The sequence below is a fragment of the Xenopus tropicalis genome, chromosome 2 (assembly GCF_000004195.4).
Source record: "Xenopus tropicalis strain Nigerian chromosome 2, UCB_Xtro_10.0, whole genome shotgun sequence".
Classification (NCBI taxonomy): Eukaryota; Metazoa; Chordata; class Amphibia; order Anura; family Pipidae; genus Xenopus; species Xenopus tropicalis.
The window spans coordinates 108,661,151-108,676,737 of NC_030678.2; the positions used below are offsets into that span (position 1 = coordinate 108,661,151).

The 15,587-nt window shown below is 40.4% G+C and overlaps 1 protein-coding gene across 1 annotated transcript in view; it reads left to right on the forward strand.

The window, feature by feature from the left end:
- The first annotated feature begins 11,737 nt into the window (after positions 1–11,737).
- Positions 11,738–15,587, forward strand: part of lancl3 (LanC like 3) — a 29,254-nt gene continuing 25,404 nt past the window's right edge. The window contains exon 1 of the mRNA XM_002937661.5: positions 11,738–12,437. Coding sequence (XP_002937707.1) covers positions 11,904–12,437 — 534 coding nt within the window. The 5' untranslated portion in view covers positions 11,738–11,903. The remainder of the gene's footprint in view (positions 12,438–15,587) is intronic.

The window sequence follows — 15,587 nt, forward strand, 5'->3', positions numbered from 1 at the left end:
CCACGAACGGGCCGAATGCGTCTGATTGCGTTTTTTTCGCAATGATCGGTATTTTGCGATTTTTTCGGAAATTATCGCGACTTTTTCGTTACCAATACGATTTGCGTGAAAAAACGCGAGTTTTTCGTAGCCATTCCGAAAGTTGCGCAAAATCTTGCGATTTTTTCGTAGCGTTAAAACTTGCGCGAAACGTCGCACCTTTTTCGTAGCATTAAAACTTAAAAGGCGCGACTTTTTGCGCAAGTTTTAACGCTACGAAAAAATCGCCAGATTTTGCGCAACTTTCGGAATGGCTACGAAAAACTCGCGTTTTTTCGCGCAAGTCGTAATGGCTACGAAAAACTCGCGTTTTTTCTCGCAAATCGTATTGGTAACGAAAAATTTGCAAAAAATACGAAAAAGTCGCAAAATGTCGGAATTTTTCCAATTCGAATTCGTGTCTTAGTAAATCAGCCCCTTTGTGTGCGTGTTAGTAACGATTCTTTGTTGTGTTGTATCAACTGATTTTGTAGTTACTTTGTAAAAGTAACTTTGTCTATTTTGACATGACTGAGATTTTATGCAGTATGAATCATACATGTAGTTACTGTGTTTCTATTCTATGTGGTATTGATTGTTCCTTTTTATTTTATAGTTCTTTAGTTCTCTTTGCGTTTCTTCTTTCTTTACTGTGAACACACTCCCTCCACTTTCCAACTACACAGGGTTTATCTGTTAATGTTTGTTGTAGATTTGTCACTTTGAGAAGGGCTAGATTGCTAACCAAAATGTTAGTCCATTTTCAATAAACACCTTTTGATCTTCATAAGACCTGTGAGCGCTATCCCATTTTTACTTATGGGAGGGTAGACACTCATGTAAAAGAAAAATACTTCACCTGGGTGCAGTCTGGAAATATGTATACACCAGGGGTCCCCAACCTTTCTTACTCGTGAGCCACAGTGAAATGTAAAAAGACTTGGAGAGCAACACAAGCACCATAAAAGTTCATGGAGGTGCCAAATAAGGGCTAAGATTGGCTATTAGGTAGCCTCTATGCACACTATCAGCTTACAGGAGGCTTTATTTGGTAGTAAATCTTGTTTCTATTCAACCAAAACTTGCCATCAATTCAGGAATTCAAAAATAACTACCTGGTTTGGGGCACTGAGAGCAACATCCAAGGGGTTGGTGAGCAACATGTTGCCCACGAGCCACTGGTTGCGGATCACTGGTATAACCATCGGAAAAGTCTTGCACTCCTCAGGACTTATAATATCCACAGCAAATTTTATTGAAGGAGACTGACATTTCGGCCCCACCAGTCTCCTTCAAGAAAATTTGCTGTGAATATTATAAGTCCTTAAGAAAGGTCCTGTTGATGACCGAAACGTTGGATTGTTTTTGTACAATGTGTTTACAATAAACTTGTGATAATTCTTACAGGGTGTGCCAGCCGTGAAGTATTTTCCATGAATAATTAAATTTGGCTGTGCACCCCGCGATATACATACTTTTTGCATGAGAGTGCAGACACTCCAAGGACTAATATATATATTATATATATATACACAACAACAAGAGATGACATTAAGACATTCTGTGCAAGCTACCAAAAAATGTCCTCCCCTTTAAGCAAAACAGGAATCTGTCATCCCCGCTGGGCAGTCCTACACTTACTTTTATCTGATATACATTTAACAAAGGGACTAACAACCCCAAATGGTTGCCCTTTTATTGGCCTATTGGGATCACCTGACTGTAGCTGGGAAGGGTGTGGGCTACAACATGGAGCTGGCCACTGCTCCTGTATAAACTATAGTAAAACAGGGAAAGTTGTGCTCAACCACTAAATTTTAAACCATTAGGTGGGGGTGCAATGAGGTTATGACCACAAAATACATATAGCTAACAACAAGAAATCCTCTGCACTCACCCATTAACAATATACAGTGGCTTGCAAAAGTATTCGGCCCCCTTGAACTTTTCCACATTTTGTCACATTACAGCCACAAACATGAATCAATTTTATTGGAATTCCACGCGAAAGACCAATACAAAGTGGTGTACACGTGAGCAGTGGAACGAAAATCATACATGATTCCAAACATTTTTTACAAATAAATAACTGCAAAGTGGGGTGTGCGTAATTATTCAGCCCCCTTTGGTCTGAGTGCAGTCAGTTGCCCATAGACATTGCCTGATGAGTGCTAATGACTAAATAGAGTGCACCTGTGTGTAATCTAATGTCAGTACAAATACAGCTGCTCTGTGACGGCCTCAGAGGTTGTCTAAGAGAATATTGGGAGCAACAACACCATGAAGTCCAAAGAACACACCAGACAGGTCAGGGATAAAGTTATTGAGAAATTTAAACAGGCTTAGGCTACAAAAAGATTTCCAAAGCCTTGAACATCCCACGGAGCACTGTTCAAGCGATCATTCAGAAATGGAAGGAGTATGGCACAACTGTAAACCTACCAAGACAAGGCCGTCCACCTAAACTCACAGGCCGAACAAGGAGAGCGGTGACCAGAAATGCAGCCAAGAGGCCCATGGTGACTCTGGGGGAGCTGCAGAGATCTACAGCTCAGGTGGGGGAATCTGTCCATAGGACAACTATTAGTCGTGCACTGCACAAAGTTGGCCTTTATGGAAGAGTGGCAAGAAGAAAGCCATTGTTAACAGAAAACCATAAGAAGTCCCGTTTGCAGTTTGCCACAAGCCATGTGGGGGACACAGCAAACATGTGGAAGAAGGTGCTCTGGTCAGATGAGAACAAAATGGAACTTTTTGGCCAAATTCAAAACGCTATGTGTGGCGGAAAACTAACACTGCACATCACTCTAAACACACCATCCCCACTGTCAAATATGGTGGTGGCAGCATCATGCTCTGGGGGTGCTTCTCTTCAGCAGGGACAGGGAAGCTGGTCAGAGTTGATGGGAAGATGGATGGAGCCAAATACAGGGCAATCTTGGAAGAAAACCTCTTGGAGTCTGCAAAAGACTTGAGACTGGGGCGGAGGTTCACCTTCCAGCAGGACAATGACCCTAAACATAAAGCCAGGGCAACAATGGAATGGTTTAAAACAAAACATATCCATGTGTTAGAATGGCCCAGTCAAAGTCCAGATCTAAATCCAATCGAGAATCTGTGGCAAGATCTGAAAACTGCTGTTCACAAACGCTGTCCATCTAATCTGACTGAGCTGGAGCTGTTTTGCAAAGAAGAATGGCAAGGATTTCAGTCTGTAGATGGGCAAAGCTGGTAGAGACATACCCTAAAAGACTGGCAGCTGTAATTGCAGCAAAAGGTGGTTCTACAAAGTATTGACTCAGGGGGCTGAATAATTACGCACACCCCACTTTGCAGTTATTTATTTGTAAAAAATGTTTGGAATCATGTATGATTTTCGTTCCACTTCTCACGTGTACAGCACTTTGTATTGGTCTTTCACGTGGAATTCCAATAAAATTGATTCATGTTTGTGGCTGTAATGTGACAAAATGTGAAAAAGTTCAAGGGGGCCGAATACTTTTGCAAGCCACTGTATATAGGAAATTAAGACATTCTGTGCATTAAGCTACCAAGAAATGCCCTCCCCTTTAAGCAAAACAGGGATTGTTTATCCATATATTGCAATATACTTCAAGCTGGCAAGTCATCCCCTTTGGCCAGTTCTACACTTACTTATTTCATTCATTAAGAATTCTACTGCTTCATAATACATTTAACAAAGGGACTGAGTTTTACCTGCAACTTACTTGCTTTCAAGGTTAACACCCCCAAATGGTTGCTCTTTTATTGGCTCCACTGGGATCACCTGACTGTAGCTGGAAAGGGTGGGAGCTTCAACATGGAGCTGGCCACTGCTCCTGTATAAACTATAGCCAAAAAGGGAAAGTTGTGCTCACCACTAAATTTTAAACCATTAGGTGGGGGTGCAATAAAGCTGTGACCACAAAATTCATATAGACAACAGACATTGAAAATAGGTCTGAAGCTGTGTTTGTCTAGGAGTGGCAATGGATGATGCACAAATTAATTATATGATAAAATCTATATCCTTTTTGCATTTTGGTATATAAGACATTATAAAATGAAATTGCTATTTGAAATCTCAAAAAAAGCATAAACAAACTTTCTTGCAAATTAAAGTATTAAGTTATTTTGTACAGTAACTACAGTAAGTAAGCTTATGGGAAACAGGGAGCAAATAAAAGAACATTACATTAGCCTGCTCATTATATTCCTGCTCAGAATAGTTAGCTGACGTCTGCCATCACAATACAGATGTATTTATGGGGAATATTGGTTTACCTATGGTTGTATATTCTCAGCACTATCATTTTCATTCCTTAAATTACCACCTGACTCTGTGAGTGATTGTGATTTAAAAAGAACTCTTGGGTTCATTAAGCAAGGAAGCAGGACTTGAGGTTTATTGTAATTGTAATACTGTCAGTGTCTTGCAGCTTTCTTGATGAAATGTAATTCTGGACATGCCTGAATATGTTTCCTCTGATTCAGTCATCATCATTTAGTTTGCAGTTTCTCACATACGAGAGTCAGTTAGTAATTTGATTACTCATATGCTGATTTTAATGCAGTCATGGTTGGATTCTGGGAAGAGAAGGAAAGATGAATGCCCTTGTGTGGTTTTTATGTATTTAGCTAAAATGGACATTTTGCTGTACAGTTGTTGCTTTTGGAAGCAAATATTTTGCAGTAAAGAAGGCTACCACGTTTCACTGTAGTGTTACGCAATTTCATAGAACTATTTCATACAACTGATTTTCAGTAAATTCAAAAGAAATATAATATTCTCTGCGAACAAATATCTCATGTATTTTATTGAAGAATTATAAGAAAATAAACTGAATGTACGCCCTTCCTATTATAGTATATTCCCCATTGACCTGGACAGTAATCCCTAACCAGTGAGGTGGCCTTTCTGATGCCGTCTCCCCTCCAACCCTGCACATAGCACTTAGCTAGTGCAGAAAGCACAATTGTGCTGACTGAAAATCTGAATTTCGGCTCTTTAAGTTACCAGGAGCAACTTTTTGCTACAAACCAATAAGATGTTTGCTTTAAAACAAGTGGCCGATAAATGCTACCTGCTGATTGGTTGCTATAGGTTACTGCACCTGGGCAAATTTAGTGCATTTTATTATATAACTCCCCATATCCCATTAATATTAAAACCACATGAAGCTGTGGATCAAAATGTCATAACAGAAAGTATTTTATTGTGTGTGCTGTCCTTCAAATTCAAATGGTCAGAAAGGGTAAGTCAAAGAATTTTTTCTTTTAAATTAAATTCATAGCGAACATTCCAGCCTGTAATCAAGGTTACAGAATCACTGCTAAAAGGTTATTGGAATAAAATCTATAGAAATGTGTGTGTTAAGTACATATTTTTATATTACTTTGTAAGAAAATCATTTTTTTTCATAAACTGCCGAGTAACATCTTGGAAAAAAATGTTCTCCATTAATTTGTGTAAACTAGCCAAAATCTTCATCTTTTATTTACAAAAATAATCAAAATCAGCCTCCTGCCCTTACGGAGTAATCGTTTGATTTCTGCATTTCGGCTACTGAACGTCAAGGGGATGATGGAAAGAAAGGATGCCTAAACAAAGCACTCTTATTCAAAAAGAGTGAATGAGACCACATCTGCCATAGAAGTCTCAGATGCTAGCTCTGAAAAAAGATAAAAGAGCAGAAGAGGTTAATATTTTCTTAATGATTGTTTTACCTCTACTTAAATTGCTTGGCTTCTGTTAAAGGGAAACCATACCTTTAAAATAATTATCATAATAAGTCACCTATTAAAGAGTCTTTCCAAACTGGTAATGTCAGGCGATCCGCACGTCTAGGCGGAAGCCAAACGATCTGCACATGCACATTAATTCGTATGCGCCTGTGCGTATCTGTGCGCGCACGCGTTGACGCGGTCAGAACAACGTGTGCGTGCTCCGGCGCATGCGCATTACGGACGCATGCGCATTACATTTAAATAGACGCTGTGGCCTACAGTCCAGTGCGAGGTGATACTGTCAGGCTTACCAGATATTTGGGACACAGGGAAAGATGACTGAAGCACTCCCCTACGCTTCCCACTGAGTACTCAGGTCCTGGATATGCAGACAGGGTGAGCTCAGATGAGGAATAGCAGAGGTGCTAGTAACTGATGCACAGGTCTCTGCGTAATGTGGAAGACAGGTACTGGGATCAGGCAAAAGCGAAGTCACAAAGGCAGGCCAAAGGTCAGGACAGGCAGCAAACAGGAGTAACGAAGAACAAGGCCGAAGTCAGAGCAGAAGCAGGGGTCAAACCAGAATCAGGAACAGGAACCGCTTAGTGTCAATCAGTAAAGACGATCACCTTGCACTGGACTGTAGGCCACGGCGTCTATTTAAACGCAATGCGCATGCGTCCGTTTGCCTGTGAAAATGCGCCGAAGCATTCACATGTTGATGTGACCACGTCAACGTGTGCACGCAGATACGCACAGGTGCACGCGAATTAACACGCATGCACAGATCGGGTGGCTTCCGCCGAGACACACAGATTGCCTGACAGGTAAAAATATATAACATGATTTGCAGTAAATATTGCCCTTTTACATCTTTCTCATGATCCACCATTTTGTGATGGGCTGTGTGCTCCCTCAGAGATCACATGACCAGAAATAATGCAGCTCTAACTGTAACAGGAAGTAGTGTGGGAGTAAAAGGCAGAACTCTGTCCTTTAATTGACTGATATGGCCAAGCATGTATGTGTGCCCTTGGTTTGTTTGTGTGAACCATGAATAAAAGAAGTCAGGGGATGGCCTTCCAATGGCACATACTACTAGAAAAGTATATATGTATAAATATGCTTTATTTATATGAAGCGGTGATTCACATATAGGCTGATTATGGGATATATATTTATAGAGGTCTTTAATGTTCAGGGGTATATGGTTTCCCAGTAAGGAAAAAGCACCAAACCAAAGCGGATATATATGCAGGGTTTCCTGTGGTTAATGCCAAAAGAGCATTGGCAGGATTGGAGTGTAAACAATTCTGGCTGAATAAAGTGTATGTGTGTGTGTTTTTTTTGGGGGGGGGCACCCTTTAAGGTTCAAGAATATAGTCTAAAATATACCCTATTTTTTACGCAACTCAAAGTCCTTGTGAAAACAAAGTCTCTTGTGTTAAAAGCTGTATAAGCTACACGTTTTTTTATACAACTTTACTAGCTGCTCTTGTTTCTACACAAGATTTTCAGTTTACTTAGCTTTTCTATACAACCTTTCAGTTTGTGTGTATCTCATATTGAACTGACCTGCAGGCTTGGATAACAGGAATAAAATAGCGTCTCCTATACCAGCTGCATGCTTGTGCACATACAGTAAAGCTGGCCTACGGGTGGGCGATATCGGGGAGGCATGTAGGCAAATTCGATCGTTTGGCCCCAGGAATTCTGGCAGTCAGTTCGGGGACCGCATCAACGAGCCAATGCGGTCCCCGATCCGACTGGATTTTCTAACCTGGCCAACCGATATTTGGCCAATTTCAGGCCAGATATCGGTCGGCCAGGCCCCTTGGTTCTGCCCCTACACGGGCCGATAAGCTGCCAAATCGGTCCAAGGGACCGATATCGGCAGCAATAATCGGCCCGTGTATGGGGACCTTAATTGTCATCTTCAGAACACAAACTTGTGAATGTTCCTTAAAGTGGACCTGCCACCTAGACATAAAAAGCTGTATAATAAAAGTCCTTTTCTAATTAAACATGAACCCCAAACTAATTTTTTTATTAACACATCTATACCCATAATACAAGCATTTAAATATCCCAGCCTTAGGCATAGAGGTGGGGCAGACAGTTACTTTAACTTTTAATTCAGAACTTTTTAGATGTTGCTGCACTCCTCACATTCCCCCTCCCTCCTCACCATGTCATTTTGTGACCAGTACATAGGCATGAGCATCAGGTCCCCCATACTGGCACAGAAACAAGATTTTGGCAGGATGCAAAGCTTGCCTTAATAACAGTCTCCACAAAATGGCACCTGCCTGCTAAAGAAATAATTTATATAGTGTAAATGACGTTTATTTTGCTTGACAAACACAATAGAAAAGATTTTAAAATTATTTCTTAGGGTGACAGGTCCCCTTTAAAGGAACAGTAACACCAAAAAATGAAAGTGTATAAAAGTAATAAGAATAAAATATACTGCTGCCCTGCACTGGTACAACTGGTGTGTTTGCCTCAGAAATTGATATAAACAAAGCTGCTGTTTAGCCACTGGGGCAGCCATTCAAAGGAGAAAAGGCACAGGCACATAGGTGATAACAGATAAACACTATTGTATTCTAGAGAGGTCTTCTGTTATCTGCTTTGTAACCTGTGCCTTTTCTCCTTTTTTCCAGCTTGAATGGCTGCCCCCATGGCTACACAGCAGCTTATTATATAAACTATAGTAGTGTTCCTGTAGCAAACACACAACTTTTACCAGTGCAGGGAAACAGTACATTATATTTTAATTACTTTAAAAAAACTTTCATTTTTTGGTGTTTAAGAAGCAGTTAGTGACCCCCATCCATTTGCAGCACACTGACATTAGATCAGATTTTGCACATAGTTTATAGTAATAGGGGGTAATGAGTTTTTTGCAGATTTTGTGTGCTAGTAGAAAGTAGAAATCACCAGTCTATAACAAATTGAATTCACGGCATAAGCACATTTCATTGGGCTCCACATATACATTGTGACCGTGTGTGTATAGGGTAGCAGAGACCTGCAGTAACTTTACATGGGTATGGGGCATTAAAGGAGACTTATTTATAATGGCCACAAGTAGTGATATAGTCTAGGGATATTTACTTGGAGGCCTGAAAGAATTAAAGGAAAAAAACTGAAGTTGTCAGTTATTAGGACCCATCTGTTAAATTAAAAAATGAAGTTATGTTCTTAAAATTGAGGGAAGCTAGTTGGCTACCCATTTCTGCCCATGTGGATTATTTGATATGTGAGTAAATGCCACATTGTAATAAAGGAGAAGGAAAGGTACAATCAATGGGGGGGGGGGGTTGGGGGGTGCCAAAATGTTAGGCAGTGAGTGTAATCACTTGACTGATACCCTGTGCTGGTGCTCCTGTAAGCAGAAAATTGCACCAGCCCGGGGAACCTACGAGTGAGCAATCCTCTTACTTCCTGCTTTCTTTGTGATCCTGGGCCAAAGCATGTGCAGTAGAGTGAAAAACAGTTTGGCATCCCCCCAATAATTGTACCTTTCCTTCTCCTTTAATGCAATAAGTCCTAAGTCAACAGAATTGGATATGCAGAAGGTTGGTATGCCAGGGGACAGCAAACTGGGTGAGGAGAAGGTTGGTGGAGAAAAGAAGAAGGTGAGTAGAGTGTGACACAGTAAAGGAACACACTGTATGGGGGCACCACCTGGAACAAGAAAGGTTATTTTTACCTTCACTGGCAGCCAAACATAGCATTGGGACCAGAGGGACATCCATTATGATACACTAATTTGATGTTTCTATTTACTGTGTGCCCTAAACCCTTTTAAGAGGTTGGTTTTCCCATTGCAACTTATTTCACACTATTGAGGACATATTGGCTCACTTACCATTCTATTGCACTCGCCTAAAGGCATCACAGTGTGCTTTCTTTTGACAGAAGTTAACTTCCCAACATGCACTGGAGTTGCTACACAAGGTAAGAGGGCCTTAAAATGGATCTTAAAACTGTAGTAGCAATTTTCCTCTGCATCGTGACTGGTCACACATTTCCAGATCAGCACCCAATAATATATTAAAGAGGTTATGTAAACATATAATATGATATCCCCATTAAGTCTCCTATAGTAACCAGATATTTCCTTTAGTTATAAACCTGCAGTAGGCTAATAAAAGCTAACTGCTGATTTCTACATCAAAACTTTGACCTTGTTGCTATATAACCATTTGATTTTGCCATATAAGCTGATACACAATATTAAAATAAGTTGATTGTAAAAACAGAGAACATTTTCTGTAAAAACTGAGAAAATTCATATTTTATGAAGTACTGGGTAAATGTTAGGATCATGGATCTTTCTTCTTGGATTCATATATTAATAATGCAGCTCTTAACTCAGCATGAAACAGCAATATTTTGCTGAATCCACCCTCTTGTACATTATTTTCTTCAGACTGTTTTCCATAGAAGGGTGCACATGTATATATATATATATATATATGTGTGTGTGTGTCACCAAGCTCTGTAAACATTCATCTATACACAGGGTGAGTATATATTGTCTGGTGTTAAATTTACATCTGTTTTGCTATTTTCACCTGCTCATTACATCACAGAAATTGATTGTTTCCGTGGCAACCTATATTGTTTCACCACAAGTGTGAATGATGCCAGGGGAACCACTTGATTAGTGATATAGCTACAATGCAAAAACAAAAAAAACAAAAAAAGGGAAAAGCGCAGATCCAAGGGACTGTTAAGATATATTTATTCTATTCCACATTTGTTGTGTGGTCAATACAGGAAAATATTCCAAATCAAAGACATTTTTATCATTTAATTTGTAGTTGCTTAAAGCTGGGACTGTATGAAGGTTTGTTTGTATAATCTAAATAGCACACAAGGGGATAAGTGCCTCTTTAATGAGGACCTTTACTACAACCACTTAGCCCTCAGTACTGACAGCTTTTATTGCATTAACTCCTTGACCCACTGCATAACGGCAATATGGGCTGATCTTGAGTTAAATGTTTAAAATAGTATGATTCTAATGAGATGAGATGGCCCATCAGAACAGCTCTTCAAGAGCCTGAAAGATTTCCAGGAAACAAATTACTCTGGCAAAAAGTGCATTAACTGCCCAAAGAACTCTTCAATATAACCCTTGAGCAACACCAGTTTACTGGGCCAATGAGCCAATTACCTTTTTTATGGAACCTTGAAGGATTCATTCTTTCAGGGCTAGCTCATTAGTAATTCCAAAAAGACACTTAACATAACCTTATCTGATAAACTGGAGATTTAATAATTAAGGCAGTGGGTGAAGAAGTGATCAAAATGCTCTGTGTCTGGCCTTTAGGAAATGGGAGGTATTTGCAGGCAGCAGTTTTCAACATTTTTTCTACAAAGGTCTCACTTGTAAACAATGAGCAAAAAGTTTAGGAGACTCACCAGACTTTAAAGCAGGATACACACATGGATCTAGCCTTACAGGTTGATAAAAGCCCTGCAGGATAGTAACACCTTCGGGGCAGCTTTTATAATTATAATTGGGGTCTGTAAGTCCAGAGATTCAATATTAATATATATTCCACAGACAGAGGTTCTGCAACTGTTGTAACTTAGTTCTGATTTACTCATTAACCAATATAACCACTTAAGCAGTGTCAGACCCACCACCCAGAGCAGGGGGTCCTGTAGGCAATCATGCTTCTGCAAGAAGGGTTCTGTGTCCAGGTAAAGTGTACAAAGGCAAGAATAAATTAGAAATCAGTTCTCTGGTACCAAACTCCAGTAACCCAGCTGGGTCCCATTAGAGATGGCCTGGGAGCATCTACAAAACTAGGAAAGATCATTTAGCTAATAAGTGTTGTGGCTTGATGCCACATGAGAGCGGTTCTTCTGTGACAGCTATCGCAACAATCCAGAGGGTCCTGCTAACTCCCACCTCCTGCTTATTTGTGCAGCGCTCCTCCTTGCTTTACTCATTCCCTGCCACCCTACTGGCTACAACACTGCTCCTGCTCTCCCAGCGCCAGAAATAAGGTGCCTTCCTCTCCTCACTAATATTCCAACTCCAGCCACCTCTGCCCAGCACCCAAGTCACTCTGTGGCACCGAATCCAGCGTGCGTCTTCATTGCCTCCAGGCGACTATCGCACCAGCCGACTGATGGAGAGCAAACGCTGCTTTGCCAATCGCTTCTCGGACTATAAGGGCAGCCTTCTGTCCGGCCAGGGCAGCGAAGCGTCGGTACCGCTCATCCTCAGCACCTTGGAGAGCGTCCTACAGAAGCTGCCGGCACAGGGCGGTGAGGAAGGCGGGCTGTATGGGGGGCTGGCCGGGGTGGCTTACATGCTCTACCACGTCTCCCAGTGCCACCTGTTCAGCTCTGGCAGGGACACCTACCTGCGTAAGGCCACCGCTCTCATCGAGTCCTGCACAGCGTATTATGACCGGGAGCAGGACAGGGAGACTCGGGCATCCTTTCTTTTGGGGGGAGTAGGGGTATATGCCGTGGCCGCTCTGATCTATGAAGCTAGGGGGCTACAGGCGGACTCCAACCGGGCTCTGGACAAATTCAAGGAGATTGGAGAGATCTGTACCCCGCTCGGCTTCCTGGAGTGCGGCTCGGACGAGCTGTTTGTGGGCAGGAGCGGGTACCTGTGCGCAGCCCTGGTGCTAAAGCAAAAGCTCCAGGTGGAGGTAAGAGACCTGCTCCCTGGATCTTCTATTGTTGGAGAATGGAGTTGAATAGCACGCAATGTAGCTAATATTATCACATGCAAATTACTATCATTGTTCATTGAAAGGCAAATCTGAAGTCCAACCTGGGTCAGAGGATGGACCCTCCAATAGGGGCATCTCTACAATATTGTTATTTCAATTATAATACTCTGAATATTCAATTTCAGTACTAATGAAGTGGTTACACACCTTATGCAGTATCTCCTGTAGCCCAGTGCTAGTAGAAGTATGCCAGCTGCCTATAATACAGTTAGGGATGCAGTAAATCCAGGATTGGCTCTTGGATTTGGTTGGCCCCTAGCACTTTTTGCAGAATTTAAACTTGGCCAAATCCTAAGTGTTCAGATGAATTAAACAGATGACTGAATCCAACAACATTTTGTTCACAATTGATGCAATTGTTTTTATATTTCTCATATTTGAATAGGCAAACTAGGGTTAGGATTAGGCTAAATCTTGTGATGAGGACTCAATTTTTATCCAAATCCAAAAAATAATGAATTTGGTGCATCCCTAAATACAATGTAAGCAAAAAATCTTACCACATACATTTTGGGGGTACGCTGCTAAAAACGTTGTGTGTACCTGGACATGGCAAAATAAAGTCAAGGCATATTCCTTGTATCTTGTAATATTCATGGTTTTGGTCACCATTTGTGTTTACTAAGCTTCAGAACAATCACAATGCTTTGTTTGACAATTACAGTCATCTGTAATCCTCCCTGAAAGAGGCAACATTTGGTATATCCTTCATCTACTCAAGTCTTATATCTCTCTTCTTCTCATGCCTCCTCCGCACGAAATAAAATGATAATATGTGTACATGCATCACTTTATACCTTATAAAGATGTGTTCTGTGATCCCATAGACTGCATGCAAATGCCATAATGCATCTGAGGGATGTAGAAAGGTGCTACATGTTGCATTTAAGAACATCTGGCTGATCAAGTATAACTTGTTCTTTGTATTAAGTCTGAGCTGTTTAGTTACTCACCTCTCCAGCAAATGTAATTCAGATAATATGTATGGGTTAGAGCAGGTCTTTTGATGAACAGTGTGGAAAGGCCAAAGACAACAATGTGGTTATTAAGCAACATATATGTTATGCTATTATCATAAATATATTGTAGTAAATACAATATTTACTATTTACAGTAGGAAAATCAAAAGTCAGTTTCAAATTCAGTATCATTATAAAGGCATTAATAGTGCAGACTTGTGCCTTTCTGGCCATTGAAGTCATTGGTGACTTGGTGTACCCCCATACCCAACTGTTGTGTGGCCTGATATTCAAGACATCATTACATTTCCTGTCAGTCAACTTCATCCCGTCTGTTCACTGAAGCTGTCACTTGATCACTGAAAATGCCGAGCTCCCATATAATGCATGGCAGGATTTGTAACCTTCCCTTTCCAGGCAGCGGTTATACTAACATGACTGCAGCTGCACAAAAGGACAGGAAAAGATTAGATAGGAGAATTTTTATATTTCATAGTAATACATTTGTGAGTGCAGTGGTGTATTGTTCTTCAAACTGTGATATTCTAAATTATAACTTGCGTTATTATAATTGTTTTGAAAACTCTAAGTTGTCCATTATATAAGAATATATGGATTGGAGCAGACAGATTTGAAGGCAAGTGTATATTTTTAAGAGCTAAAGGGGCGTCTTTTATTAAGGAATAAATATGTGAAACAATTCAAAAAGAAAGTTAGAATAGAAGAAGTTGGACCCTGGGTCCTGTAATTCATCAATCTATATTTATGGTATAAAGTGCAACTTACTGTGATTTATAAGGGTAATGAACATTCGTATGCGTTTTCAGTATGCAACAGTTGGATATAGGGGTAGCTAACTTGTGCTTTTATATATTGTAGTTGAAGGACTTATTCCTTCTCATATTTTTATAATGTACAGTAGTTAATCTTTAGCTGTATATCCCATGGACTATGGGCATTGTCCTATAAAATTGTTTTCTGGATATCAGTACAAGGATCTTAGCAGATGAATAAATAAATAGCACAAACTCAGTTTTTGCTCCTTCACTGATTTATCAGAATCATGACAGTGCCACAATGTCACTATTCTGTCCATGCCACAACTCTGGTTCTGTGTGAGCTTTTAGCCATAGCTTTACCTGTACTGAAGTTTGGGCACTGTACTTAGAGCCATCATATAACTGGAACAATGCCGCAGAATGGAATTGGAAAGTTCTGGAACTGGAACCACTAAGGTTTGCAAATTTGTGGCATTAATGCTCTAGCACTTCTGTCCAGGCTCTGTCATGGTAAATGACCTCTTCTGTGTTCCATACTGTTCTACACTTCTGATGGAACAAGGGCCAATGGATACATTAATTGTTTGTCAGATTTGGCCATTCTCACAGATGGCCAAATAGCATTAGTTCCTGTGTCTGAACTTCCAAATATATACATATGGCCCCTTTACCAAAGCGCAATTATTGTCAATTTTTCTTAATTCAAGTGCCACTTGAAGGTTCTGCCCTTGGGCCCAGCTTTAGCTCTCAAAATGAATGCAGATAACAGGACAATATCAGTTTATCAATCATTTATTCATTTCCAAGAAAACCTAGAATGGCAAAAACATATTCACCTCATATCCAACCCTAGCTGGACCTTTAGGTGTATCTAGGAAAGCAAATCACCATTCTCCCAAATTCCCACCTTAATTGGCCTTTAGGCTGAGCCCCCACTACTGCTCTAACTCCCCGAAACCTACAATTTGGGAACCACTGCTACTAAGCATATTTATATACTCATTCTCTTCATGCTTCAGAGCCATCAATTAATCATGGGGCCAGGAAGCAAGACTCTGAATTAGCTAGACTTTAGGTATGTATTTGGCTATATTGTATAAACCAATATAATCAATAATCAGATTTTCTTCAATGTATAAAAGCTACAAAAATCTCTATGCTAAGTGTTTGCTGTTTTGCTACTTGTTGCTGATAAATGCATTCACAGTTATGCTTAATTTGATAGTCATTATGTGCAAGTCCCATAACCCTCAGACATTATTAAGAGTATTGGGAGTAGCTCCTCTCAGCAGTAGGGCCGTGTTCAACAGAATTTCTCTGGCAAGCAT